At 40.6% G+C, this 13733-nt stretch overlaps 1 protein-coding gene across 5 annotated transcripts in view; it reads left to right on the top strand.

The window, feature by feature from the left end:
* Tbc1d15 (TBC1 domain family member 15) overlaps positions 1-13733 on the top strand; it is a 54435-nt gene that overhangs the window by 32677 nt on the left and 8025 nt on the right. For 3 of the 5 annotated variants that reach the window (XM_076920242.1, XM_076920243.1, XM_076920246.1), the window contains 4 exons: positions 605-721; positions 7431-7531; positions 10708-10807; positions 11373-11470. In XM_076920242.1, the coding sequence (XP_076776357.1) occupies positions 605-721; positions 7431-7531; positions 10708-10807; positions 11373-11470 (416 nt within the window). The remainder of the gene's footprint in view (positions 1-604; positions 722-7430; positions 7532-10707; positions 10808-11372; positions 11471-13733) is intronic. The other 2 variants (XM_076920245.1, XM_076920244.1) reach the window with 1 other exon arrangement.

The raw sequence follows: 13733 nt of genomic DNA, 5'->3' as shown, positions 1-13733 counted from the left end.
GAGGCCCCAGGACTGAAGGTACTTAAGGTACTTTCATTTACAAGTGGGGACGTTATGGAGAAAGCAGGAAAAGAAACAGGCAAGAGAGAAGAAAGGATGGCACAAGACTATAGTTTCCTAAAAGACTATGAGCATGGTTCAGGAAGGGGCTGATTTGTCAAGAAGACAAGGACAAATTTCCCTGTGGACAATGCTGAGATGATGAGAGTTTGATTTTAAGGAATGTTTTGTGGATTGTTGGGTGCGACAAGATCAGCCTGAGTTCAGGAGGAACAGGAAAGAACTTGGACAAAGCACATGCAGGTTTGGCAGACTTCTCTAAGGAGACAGCAGCAGACAGGTGGATTGCAAAGGTTTCTGTGATGATGAGACAAGCGCATGGTGGAGTGCTGTGGACTGGGGTAAAGAAAAGCTGACCAAGGGTGCTCAAGAGTGCCACTGTGGAGACCAGAGGACAGCTTTTCACGGCAATCAGTCCTCCAGGAATTACTTCTTAAGTAAAGCTTGACCAGACGTGAAATTAATAAGAAATTCTGTGCTTGTTAGATAAATAGATTCTTTATATAAGAATCTATTTTTTTAAATCTGTGATTTTCTTCTTTAGAGAAAGATGTCAACAGAACAGATCGAACAAACAAGTTTTATGAAGGCCAGGATAACCCAGGGCTGATTCTGCTTCACGACATTTTGATGACCTACTGCATGTATGACTTTGATTTAGGTGAGTTCCCTGTGTCTTGACTTAAATAAAGACTTCTGTGTGCTTGTCTTAGAATTTTATAAGCTGACCTGGAAGTGGTAATTACTTTAGAAGCCTATAAGGCTATGACTCCACAGGTGAGCCCTCGGTTGCCACCGCAGTCACAGGGTACTGTAGAGTTATTCTACCTTTTTGAGAGAATTATAGTGATACCTGTATAGTGATGACTGTGTCAGCTGAAATAGGTTTAGGGATTTGGCCATCGCTTGCGACATTTCTTTTGATGAAGCTACTTATTTTTAAGGTTGCGTGTTTGGCCTTGCTGTGATGAGTAAGTGTAAAAACTAAGGGGTACAGGTGAAGAGGGTGATATTCTGTGCATTTCCAGCTTTGAGAAGTTCTGAGAACTGGGGCAGTGCTTGAGAGCTGCTCTGTTGTTCAGTGGACAGAAACAGGCCGAGGTTAAGTACGTCTTACTGAATGCTTTGAACCAGGGTCTTTCCGTTCCCTACCTTTTTGGATTTGAGAGCTTATCTAGAGGTTCTAGCAGGGGAGTGAAGCTGCTCAGACCCCTGCACTGGAGAACCATCTCTTGTGTATAGAGAAAGTTGTCTCCACTGTTTACAGAGTGGGGAGGGAGGGAGGGAGCCGCCAGCCTCCAGGCTGAATCCAGCCAGGTCAGCTGAGCCCATGCTGGTCATCAGTGGGTACAGATGGAGCCCGTGCTCCCTCCCAGCAAACTTTACTTATTTCTAATCTGAAAAGCTGAACTATATGAAACCCTGAAACTTTGAGCCCTTGATGAACTATTTGGCATAAGTATGTAATGAATGGAGCTCTTAGTTATTTCCTGAAGGTTAGGAGTATCCTAAAAAGCATTGGTAAGACATTACAATATGTTTGTGGAGAAAACTTGAGAACCATTGTTGATGCTTTCATTCTTTCAGAGAAAAATACTGATCAGAATTCTCAGAGGAGTAGTGTGGATTATTCTGTGGGTCCTACCAAAAATGAGTTAATAGGACTGGCATGTGAAATGCGGAATCGTAAAGGGGTTGTCTAGTTAGGGTTTCATCGCTGTGAAGAGACACCATGACCAAGGCAACTCTTATAAAGGCAGACATTTAACTGGGGCTGGTGTACAGGTTCTGAGGTTCAGTCTATTATCACCATGGTTAGGAGCATGGCGGTACACAGGCAGACCTGGTGCTGGAGCAGCCAAGAACTCTACATCTTGATTGTAAGGCAGCAGAAGGAGGCCGTGTCACACTGCATGTAGCTTGAGCATAGGAGACCTCAAAGCCCTCCCCATCGTGACACACTTTTAGCAAGGCCACACTTCCTAATCGTGCCATTCCATATGGGTCAAGCATTCAAACACATGGGTCTATGGGGGCGTGTCTATTCAAACCACCACAGGAACGGACAGTCAGGGGTGGGGGTGGAGCACATGGCGACATAGATGAACCAAAATAATACTGGTTTTGTTTTGAGACAGTCTTATTGTGTATCACTGCCTGGCTTAGAACTTGATATGTAGATCAGGTTAACCTTAGCCTTGAACTTGTAGTGAGCCACCTGCCTTTGCTTCCGAAGTACTGGGATCAAAGGCATATGCCACCATGCTGGGCATTAAGGAATCAGTATTTTTAAGCAGCAAGAGGACTTGAGCTGGTTCTTTCCTTAACCATCAGCTTATTATAAAGAGCAGTTAATGTTCGTTCCTGAGTTACTACCATTTGAGTGGCTCCCAGATACAGACTGTCAGAAATAGTAAGTAGAGCTTTGAGTATCTTTAGGAGTAGGTGATTGGATACTCAGCATGTTTAAACTCAAGTGACCCTTGAATTATAAGTAACATTCTCTTCATTGTTTGTATTTCTGGTAATTCCCTTGGTCATGGTTCTCAAGACATCAGGCTCTTCAATGGTAGTATATTGAAAATTAGAGAGCTCTAAATAACATTCAAAAGTAGAGCTAGTCCTTCCCGCCGTTCCTACATGAGCGTCATACTGGATGATGGAAAGGATATGGAATGACTTTGAGGTTATTACGTGATGTCATACTTGCTTTGGTTTGAATATTAAATTATAATAATGGCTTTTTGTGAAGTGAGGCTGTCAGTCCTACTTTATCAGTAAAGTTTATTGGTTCAGAAAGTGATTCAAGGTTGAATAAGAAGAAAATAATTGACCGAGGGTTAGAGACTCTAATCTTCATTGCTGGCTGGCATTCTTCCTTTTACACTAGCAGTTCTCAACCTATGGAGGTCTTGGATCTTCCTGCATATCAGATATTTACATTATGATTCATAACAGTAGCAAAATCACAGTTATGAAATAGCAACAAAAACCAATTCTGGTTGGGTCAGCACACCCTGAGGAACTGTAGTAAGGGTTGCAGCATCAGGAAGGCTGAGGACCACAGCTCTATACTGTCAGCCCGCCAACCATCGCCATTTTAACATGGGACCGTTGTAGAGTAGGACCTTTTTCTTGAGAACTCTCTCCCGATGATGATTGTGAGGTAGGAAGCCACATGGCTTTGTACTCTGCACTTTGCTATCTCCATTTGTCCGCACCAACATCAACCTTTCCAGTCCACACTTGAGGTTCTCATAAATAACTCTAGTCTCTTAAAAACTAAAAGAGCCGTTTGGCAGCCAGTGGGCCTCATTCCTGTCCTTCACGATCCTGTAACCGAGGCAGGAAGTTCAGTCATGTGGATCTGTCTTTTCAGCTCACAGGCGAGAGAGGACGAGAGCTTCACTGAGTTCAGTCTTGTTATTGAGAAAGTAGGTAAAAGTGGTGAAAAGAAGACAGGAAACTTAAGGCTGAATATGTTTTACTGAGAGAACGCAGTTCTATGCTTAGGAAGCAGCCGGGCTTTTTTTTTTCTCCTCTTTTTTTTTTTTCTTTTACTACTTTGTTCACAAAGATGACCCTGAATATTCAATAATATACTGTGTGCAAGAAAGCATTACAGTATCTAGTGCTTTTAAAAATAATTTCTAGCCATAAGAGGTTTTTTTTTTTTTTTTTTTTGCCATAAGAGTTTTTAAATTTTATACTCCAGTAGATAAGTTTTAGTTATCTGAAAAGTTGACCTTTGAGTAGACTGAAGGTTTCAGGGAAGAAAATGTATACTTTGCTGATGGTCACAGTGAAACAGGTTAGCTGTGAAGATAAGTGTAGGGAACTAGTTTACAAATGAAGGTACTGCTGATGAAGGTGCAGCCAGCAGCAGTGCAGACTCTGCACGTGCATGTAGCAGTGACAGCTTCACCTGCCTGAGCAGGGATCACACACTCACGTACCCCACAAGACTGACAGAAGAAATAGGGTGGGGATCTCATGTGAGAGCCAAAGACCTGAAGGATGAAATTAGCTTTTTAGAAAATTTTATTTTTCATAACTTAATAGTCCCCCCCCCCCCCCGAGAAAAGGCGCAGTGTAAATATTTTGAATAGCACAGTTTGAAATTTCTCTATCATAGATTGTATGCCATCGGATCCAGCAGTCATACTCCTCACACTTGGTTCAGGTCGGATTAAACTTCCTTCATTCTTTAATTGGTTTTGTTTAATATTGACCTTTATTTTGTTGTCAGTTGTTAGATTGGTAAAATTCTGATGATAATAGTCTAATCTAACTTTTTAAAAACTTTTTGTTATTTATAAGCCATTTACATAAATCTGTAGACACACACACACACACACACACACACATACACATATATATTTGTAAATGTCTTTGCCTGTAACTGGTTCCTGTGGGAACCAGGAGATCTGTTCTTTATGTTCCCACAGGCAGAGCTGAGCCATACTGTGGCAATAGAATCAGGCGGTAGTACGTGAGAGAGCGCAGACTGCCTTTCTGTGCTGCGTGTTTGATGTGGAGTTTCTGAAGAGATTCAGGCTTGTTTTTCTTCCTGGTTAAAAAGGAACAGGAATGAGCCATTTGTAACTTGTATAGTGCTGTCCTTTCCTTTTAAAGACACTTTTTAAATGGCCTTCCTGCTAAGGATTTTGCTGAAGAATACTTTCCAAGTTACCAGTCAAGAAGTCTTTGTTCTAAGCTTACGTGTCTTGGACTATAACGTTGTAGTTACTCTTGAGGTAGAGGCAGACAGGCAGGAGAATTGCAAGTTCAAAGCCTTCTAGGACTGCAAAGCAAGCTCAAGGTTGTCTACTCAGTGAGACTGTGTCTCCAAATAAAAATGAAAAAAAAAAAAAAAAAAAAAAAAAGGACTGGCGATGCAATTCAGTGGTACAGTACTCACCTAACATATGCTGACCCTTAATACCATCACAAAACAGTAAAACGTACAAAAGTCACCGGAGTACAAGTGAGCAGGTGTAGTGAATGCATGTTCTTTTTTTTTTTTTTTTTTTAATTTTGGTGTGGAGGGCTGGAGAGGGATTTAGCAGTTACGAACACTGGTAGCCTTTCCAGAGGACCCAGACTTCATTCCTAGCACTCATAAAAGACTTAGGTTCCATTCCTCACACCTGCATGGTGGCTCACAACCTTCTGTCACTCCACTTCTGAGAGAGCAAATCCTAGCCCCTGGCCTCTGTTGATACCAGGCATACAAGTGGCATACAGATATACATGCAGACAGAATATGAAAAATGTAAAATAATAAATAGTCTTGTGTCTGAAAATCCACTTATAAAATGAGACTATTGAGGGGCTTATAGAGTAGAAATAAAGAAACTTCTATGTGAAAAGCAAAAATAACACCTTGTTTTTAAGGGAAAAGTGTGATTTTTTTTTTTTCTTCTCTTTTCTTTTTAGACTTTTATTGATTCTTTGTGAGTTTCCCTTCATGCACCATAGTCTCACTCATTTCTTGGTCTTCTCCAAAATAACACACACATGCACGCACACACTAAACAAAGCATAGAAAACATGTTGTTATGGAAGCTGTACCGTGGTACAGTGTGTCACAGTGTACGCGCTGTCTACAAGGCTTCACTGAAATGTTCATTGCAGTGAGTCAGTGTTCAGGGCTCTCAGTACTGGATCCTCACTGGCACTTCTCTCAGTTATCCCAGTGTTGACTGTATTGTGGAGATCTGCAGCTTTGGATCAGCAGGACTAGCCCTTTCACAGGCCGCAGCAGTTCACAGATGATGATTTTAGGGTTGGGCCGACTCTGGATCTGGTCCTGGGTGGCAGCTGAGTAGTCTGCCTGCCAGGCTCTCACTTATCTGCACCACCAGGGGGAGTGCTCAGCACTGTTCCGGCTAGGCCACCCAGCACCACCACTGGCAGGCGGCAGGGTCAGCGCTCCCACTCTTAGGCCCCTGGGGCTGGCTCACCTGTGCTACACAGTTGAGTCATGGGGCCCACTCTCTCAAGTGCTGCAGCTTACAGAGGGGCTGGGCCAGCTCTCCTGGAGTATATGTGAACTACTTGTTCACATAATCAAGTACTGTAGGGTCATGACTGAGAGCAAAGGTAGTTTAAGAGACAGCTTTAGCTGCTAGGATAGTAGGATAAAATGCAGTTGCTAGCCTTGGTCAGTCAGTACCAAGGGAAGAGAAGAGCACTGGTGATTACTATTTAAAGTAGGTTTTGTGGTTGTTTCTGTGATTTAGCCAGTGTGGTGCATGCTGAGGTGGTGACCTTTTCCAGTTCTGCTTTGCTAGTGTATTTGTGGTATGTTGCCGCTGGTCACTCTGGCCTTGTGACCTTTCTTTCTGGTATTTCAGTAATTTTTCCCCTTGAGGGTTTCTTTGCTTGCCTGCCTGTTTTCTCTTCAGTTCCTGTTTGGATATGTGCATTTCACTGTCTTCTGGGTTATTTCTCCATCTCTTCTTTCGTATGATGCTTTCACACATCTTTTTAAAAAAACTATTTTTTATTAAATTATTATGTCATTTCCCTTCCCTCTACTCACTCTAATCCTCTGTTCCCCCTTGCACCCTCTATAAATCATGGCCTATATTTCTTTAATTATACTATATATATGTATATATAGATATATATTGAATGAGTGAATATATAAATGCAACCTGGTCCATTTGTGTGTGTGTCTAGGGCCGACTACATGGTATTAGATAGCAGTGGAGGAGGTAGTCCATGGAAAACTAATCCTCCACCTCTCCGTAGTAGTTTGCCTGTTGTCTAGAGATAGGATCCATGCGTGACACTGCCTCCTTTAGCATCTCAGCTGGTGCTGTCATGGTTGAGATCTTGTGTGAGAGTCGTATTGTCGATTTCATGAGTATAGCTTCCCTGTTGCATCTAGAAGACAAAGTCTTGCAGAAGATTCCCTGGTCCTCTGGCTTTTAGAACCTTTCTGTCCTCTTTTCAGTCATGTTCCCTGAGCCTTAAGCATAAGGGATTATGTTCTAGGTGTACTGTTTGGGATGAGCACCTCAATGGTCAGTTGTCCGCTCTGTTTGACCAGGTTGAGGATTTCTGTGATAGTCTCTCTCAGTCTAAAGCGGCTGCTTTGTGAGAGAGGCACCTGTGTGTGGAAATGAGGATGTGACCTGTCCTTGCTGGGATAGCTGCATTAAAACACATTCACCACACCACTCAGGAGCAGCCTGTCTCTCTCATACACTTACTAGAGTCATGCCTTTTTAGTTTTCTTCATGAATGTATCTGTCAGTTTTTAATTCATATAAAGGGAATTTTCAGCTACATGGTGATGATATGCACAAAAGGTTTCATGAAATTTAGGTTTTCAGAGATTTTCCCCTTCTTCTTTTTAGGATATGTACAAGGAATGAGCGACTTACTTTCCCCCCTTTTGTATGTGATGGAAAATGAAGTGGATGCCTTTTGGTGCTTTGCCTCTTACATGGACCAGATGGTAAGCTGAGGGATTCCTTCCTGTGTTCAGACTGACTCTGAAAAGTTTAGTCATATTAATACATAAGATTGACTTTAATATCTAGCTACTACGATGGAGCTTGAAACGTTTACTTCATAATCTTGTTTTAATTCTTTTTAACAACCTTTAATAGGCTGGAGAAATATTAGAATTCTTTTTAATATGAAAATGGATAATATCTGTTGGTAGTGTAATAATTACTGGGATTAGCAAATGCTTCTGTTTTGCCACCATAGAGTATTGATTGATGAGTAGATGAGTTCAGTTTTGTGAGCTTCATATGAGCTTCAGAAACAAAGCTTACCATTATGCTAGTCTACTGACCTTCAGTGGCTGTCTTGGATTTTTCTCCATATGTGCTCTTTAATGCACTTTCTTAGCAATCCATTTCTTGATATTTTCTAGGAAGGATGTCATCTCTAACAGTATCTAAATATATGTATTGGCACACAACATTTTATCTGTCATGTTACTGTATCTTTGAGACATTAGTACAGAGTCACTATTAACAGGTCTGTAGCAAGGTCTTCCCCAGCATTTAGAAAACGATTGAGTAGGTGGGTGGGTGGAGGAGGGCGTGAGTAGGTAAAGGCTTATGTGAAATGTGAAGGCCTAACCATAAAGATCACTGCATTGGTTAAAAAACACAACACAAACTTGATGCAAAGTCTCCGCGGTACATACTGAACTGGCTGGCTGACGTGGGATAAAGACTCTGCTGTGCAGTCCCCTACAGTAGTGTCTGAGGTGTATTTAACTCAAGGTTTCAGGAGGGAAATTGCAGAGGACATCTTCTTGGTTCTGTACTTCCTTCTTGCCTATTTTTCTCTCTGTGTTTGTCTGTTTCCTTAAGTCTTATTGTCTATATTTTGAATTTATCTTTATCTCTTTTAGTTCTTTTCCATATATACTTGATAATATTTATAGTTTTTAAGTATTCTTTTATTGTTGCTTATACTGTTAACTTGGTGCATGTTTAAATTAGTCCTTTGCTGTGAATTGCTTTTGGATCATTTGGAAAGGTTATTGGCTGCAGTAACTTCATCATAGAGCCATTTTCCCTACCTTTATGATTGACTGATTTTCCTACCTCCTTATTTCCAATTTCTCCCAAATGCTCTAGAGACCTGAGACATTTGTTATAAAACATTTGTACAACTAATGATAATTTCATAAAAACTGTCCCGGGTTTTGTTGTTTACCTTGTTTTCACTAGAGCTAGTGTATTTCTTGTAAAGGGCTCATGTATTTGTTTTATCTGTAGGTGGAAGAGTATTTCTAGTGCTCTGTGTGAAGTGGTTCAGCAGGTTTCTGTAGAATAAATACATGAATCTTTCCCTAGTCTTTAGTTGTACTTCCAGTATATATCCTCCAATCGATGTGAACGCACTGTGCCTATTGTTCGTAATAATTTCAACAAAACAACCAATGTTAACATGTGCACATGTGCATGTATTTAGGTCTGATCCATAAAGACTACTCTATAACCTGTAATTCAGTTTTTCTCATTTTTGTGTACCAAGAAATTTCAGTTTTTTCTATTCTTAATTTTCAATTTCTTAACTATTTTACAGCAAATGTTCTATGCTTGTCTTTTCCATAGAGGAGAGTCTGGTGATCTAGTTTTTATTCTAAAAACATCTCTTTTTAGGCTACTATTGTTTTTATAAAACGTAGTGTTTCTGTGGAAGGCAGCGTGTGGCAGTCAGAACGTCATGCCTGGTTGTGTTTTGTGTTACCATTGCTTCCTGTGCCTTAACTCACTGTCACTTGACTCTTTGATGACTTTATTCAATATGAGGGTTTTGATTTTTGTCTTTTTTTTATTACTGTTTTTGTAATTGCTGAACCTAATGCCCATAGTTTTATTTTAGTGGTATCTTTGCATCTAATATGTAGACATAAACTTTGTCTTATGGAATGTTTGCAAACTAGAAACAACATAATGAGCCTTACTGAGGTCATCATCTATTTTATTATATGGGTTTTTCCTCTCATTTTCTTTTCCCTGTGTTCCCAAGATCCAGTTAAAAGTCTCTTCTTCAGGAATGAGTACTCTTTTAAAGTGGATTTGATCACTTTCCAGATGCTTTTTTATTTCATGTGGTTCAGTGAATTAATTTTGTCCTCCTCAATAGCAGTCTGGTAATTGAGGAACTAGAGGCTTGAGTTTATTTATTAAACTGATTCCTTAACTCACTGAAGAGAAAGTTGTGAAGAGAAAGTTGTTCTGAGGCTTTTCACCCGAGCCAAGTTGAGGCCTCTGAGGTCAAGGGTCAGAATGCCTGAGGAGGTTTGTGGGTATTTGTTCTAGGGCCTTTTGGTCACCTATCTCAGTGTTGTCAGGGAACCTACTCAACCTTGAAGGCTGTTTGAACACTTCACCCACATCAGTTATCAAGCCTTTCACTTCCAAGAACTGTTTCTTTGTGGACTATATCTGTTGATGTTTGATCATATAAAAAGTTAATACTGTGATATTTGTAAATACTTAGATATAAGCCTAGTGTCACCTCACACATACCTTACGTTTTTTCCAATGACATTGCAGAATGTCTTGTTTAATACAACACGGATTTCCATATCTGCTTCTGTATTTCGTGTGCAGCAGTGTTACATTACAGCCTTTGTGGTTGTGAGAGAGCTGACTGCAAGATGGACCCTGTTTTACCGTGGTCACAGCACAGCCTTCACTTCTCAAATTCCCTATCCTTAGGAAACTTAAAGGGCAGTTAGTTCTTTCAAGTGAGGTTTGCTCTAAATTTAAAATTAGTTTTGTTCCATATACTTATTTGAAGGAATATTTAATAAACAGCTTGATAACTGTTATGTCCCAGAGCTTGTATTCCCTTTTCTAAACAGTTTATGCAGCATAAGGAAGAATGTTGGCTGTTGGTCAGTCTGCTGCTGCTGTTCCCTGTGTTCGTTTTTATCTAAACCAAATAAATACAGGTAGAAAATAAAGCTGGTTTTATACCAAGTGTATGTATCTTCTCTCTCTCAGTGATGCTGTAGGTTTTCTTTTCCTTGTGTGTGTATTTGGCATTACTAGTGCAGTAGAGGGCCGGCATTTATCCTTAGATTATACATTTACTTATCAAGAATCATGTATTTTGAAATACTTATTAATATTGTGTGATAATTTTCTTTTAAAGCATCAAAATTTTGAAGAACAAATGCAAGGCATGAAGACCCAGTTAATCCAGCTGAGCACCTTACTCAGATTGTTGGACAGTGGGTTTTGTAGCTACTTAGGTAAGTTGAGTGAAGGCGGCTGTACACAGCAGGTTGTAGGAGAACACCTTTAAGAATGTAAAGGAGCTTTTCTTCAACTTAAGCTATTTTATTGTGTATGAATGTTTGGCTTGCATGTATCTATGCATTTACTACGTGTGTGCCTGTCTGATTCTGTGGAGCTGGGGTTATAGATGGTAATGAGCCACCTTGTAGGTGTTGGGAATTGAACCCAGATCCTCTGTGAGAGCAACAAGTACTTAGAACTGCTGAGCAGTCTCTCCTTGCCCCATAAAACAACCTTTAAAGACAGAAACGCTCCAGTGCTAGTGCCTGAATTATTTTGAGGAGAAGAGTTCAGATTACTTCGTATAATTTTGTCTTCATACAGTTAGATATTTTGTTTATTTTAAAAAATAAATTACTCTGTACATTTCAGTTGCTTCCTTGAATTGATAGAATATACTCAGACATGTAAGGTTTCTAGTAACATAGAATGAATAGATAAATTTGAGGCTGAAGAAGGTTTCTTGGTTTTTGACATATTAGTATAAGAATAAACCATATTTTTTTTTCTTCTGTATAGAATCCCAGGACTCTGGATATCTATATTTTTGCTTCAGATGGCTTTTAATCAGATTTAAAAGGGAATTTAGTTTTCTAGATATACTGCGATTATGGGAGGTAAGTTCTTATGTTTATTATGGGGAGAAGCAGTTTATTCTGTGTGGAGTTGTAAGTGTATTCTCATAGCTTCACAAAAATGTCTAAAGCGAGCGAGCTTGAAAATGTGTCTGGAGTCTTCTGTAACAACTGATGCTCTAGGTGCAACTCCTGGGGTTTGGACTCTGCTTTAGAGCAGCACTGTGAGATTGGTGCCTGACCTCTCTCAGGAGAGACGTGTGAGATCAGTTGCTACCTGTACCCTATGTATAGATTTGACTTTATTATTTTTTACTTTTAAATTTACATTCTTTGAGAGTTTTTGTTATAATTATTGTGGTCCTGACTTCAGTTTCTCCTCCCTTCCGTTCTCCCAGTCCTTCCCCTCCCTGTTCCCATCCATACCTCTTCCTCTTCTCAGAAAAGGGGAGGCCTTCCTTAGCTATCAACCAACTTTGCTGAATCAATTGCAGTAGGACCACACTCATCTTCTATTGAGGTAGCTGAGGCAAGCCAGTTAGGGAATGGGGTTGAAAGGCAGGCAGTGTAGTCAGAGACAGCCCCAAGCTCCCCACATTAGGAGTCCCACGTGAAGGCCCAGCTGTACAATGTTACATATATGCAGAGTTATTGTAGTTCAGTCAGTCCCACAAATGCTAATTCCTGATGGGAAGGCCAAGAATCCGGTAGTTATTCACTCAGTTCATAAGGCTGGCTGTCTCAGTTGTTCTGTGTTGGAATCCTTAAGAAGTATGTTCTGATATGATCTGCTTTAGCAGATGAACTTGTCTGTGAGATAAGGGCAAAACGGTTTTCTTTTTTGTATGTGTTTTTTTATGTCAGCTGCCACCAGAAGGTGTGACCCTGATTTATGGTGGGTCTTTTTATCCCAAATGATCAATCAGGGAAATCCTCCACAGTATGTCTAGTAGCATAGGTTTTAGTTGATTCCAAACGTAGTCAAATAGGCAATCAAGATTAGCCATCATAGGTATATACTCAGAGGACTCCGTAGCCCACCTTAGAGCTTCCTGCTCATTCATATTCATTGTCGCAAAATGAATTAAATATTCTAGCCAGCCCATATACCTGAACCACACAGTCCAGGCATTTTATTTACAAGCCGTACGCCTAGACTGGGCGGGTTTGGAGCTGTTGTAACTTACATTCCAGCCATGTGTCCCTTGTTACTTGCTGTTTCTCCTGGCCATGTGCTCATGGTCCATCTCCTCTCTTGATGGCTTCCTCCTCTCTTGGACCCTCCCATTTGCCCAACCCTGTCTCTACTTACAACCTCCAGTCAGGTAACTGAGAATCCACCTATCTACTGCCTAATCATAGGCTTTAGCCTAATATTGACTTGGGAAGCAGTGCTATATAAATAACATCACTTAGTGTAGATGAAGGATCTCCTTGTCAGGGGTGGAGGGCAACCAGATCTTGGGGGCCTGTATTTAGCATTTGAATACATAGCAGCATCAGACCAACCTCCTGTACATTGTTGTTCTACTTATAATAGCCGGGAAATGGAAACAGCCTAGATAACAATCAGCTGATAAATGAATAATAAAAATTGTGGCTTATTTACCCAGTGGAATATTATACAGCTGTTAAGAAAGTAAAATTTGCAGGTAAGTAGATGCAGCTGGAAACAGTTATTCTGAGTCAGATAACCTAGACCCAGAAAGACAAACTTCATAAGTGCTCACATACATGGATGTTCACTTTGAATCATCAGGTATGTGTGTTTCATTTGGAATATCCATAGAGGTCAGGAAATTACTAAGAGGCTTTGGAGAGGCACTTTGAAGGGAGTAGAGATATCATCCATTGATGTGAAGGGTTAAAAGGGAATAAGGAAACAGGAAGGTTTAAATGGGTTGGGAATAGAGAGATAGTAGAGGAGGGAGTATGGGGAGGGGAAATAACGTTTAAAGACTTTTCAAAACACACACAAGCACATGCAGCTAAAATGGAATCACTGTCCCATGTCCTGACTGGCTAACAAAGAAGCTCAGTGCCAGGATCAGGCTGCTGCTTTGGGAGCTGTTGTCCACTGAGGTGCTGTAGGACACCCCCACCCACTCCCAGATATTATAGCCATTGTTCTTGGTTACCACCCCCCCCCCCCCCCCGAACTTGACAGTAAAACTCTTGCCAGAGTCACCACATTGTGAATTATAGAGCATGATGAAATCAAGCTGGTACTCACTTGAAAGCTTCATTCCTACTAATAGCTGTCACAGTACTAGAAGGTGTTCTGTGTGCCCTGGAAGAGAGTCAT

Source organism: Arvicanthis niloticus, chromosome 22, assembly GCF_011762505.2.
Source record: "Arvicanthis niloticus isolate mArvNil1 chromosome 22, mArvNil1.pat.X, whole genome shotgun sequence".
Lineage (NCBI taxonomy): Eukaryota > Metazoa > Chordata > Mammalia > Rodentia > Muridae > Arvicanthis > Arvicanthis niloticus.
Note: the sequence above shows the minus strand (reverse complement) of the source record. Positions and strands in the feature narration are given on the sequence as shown.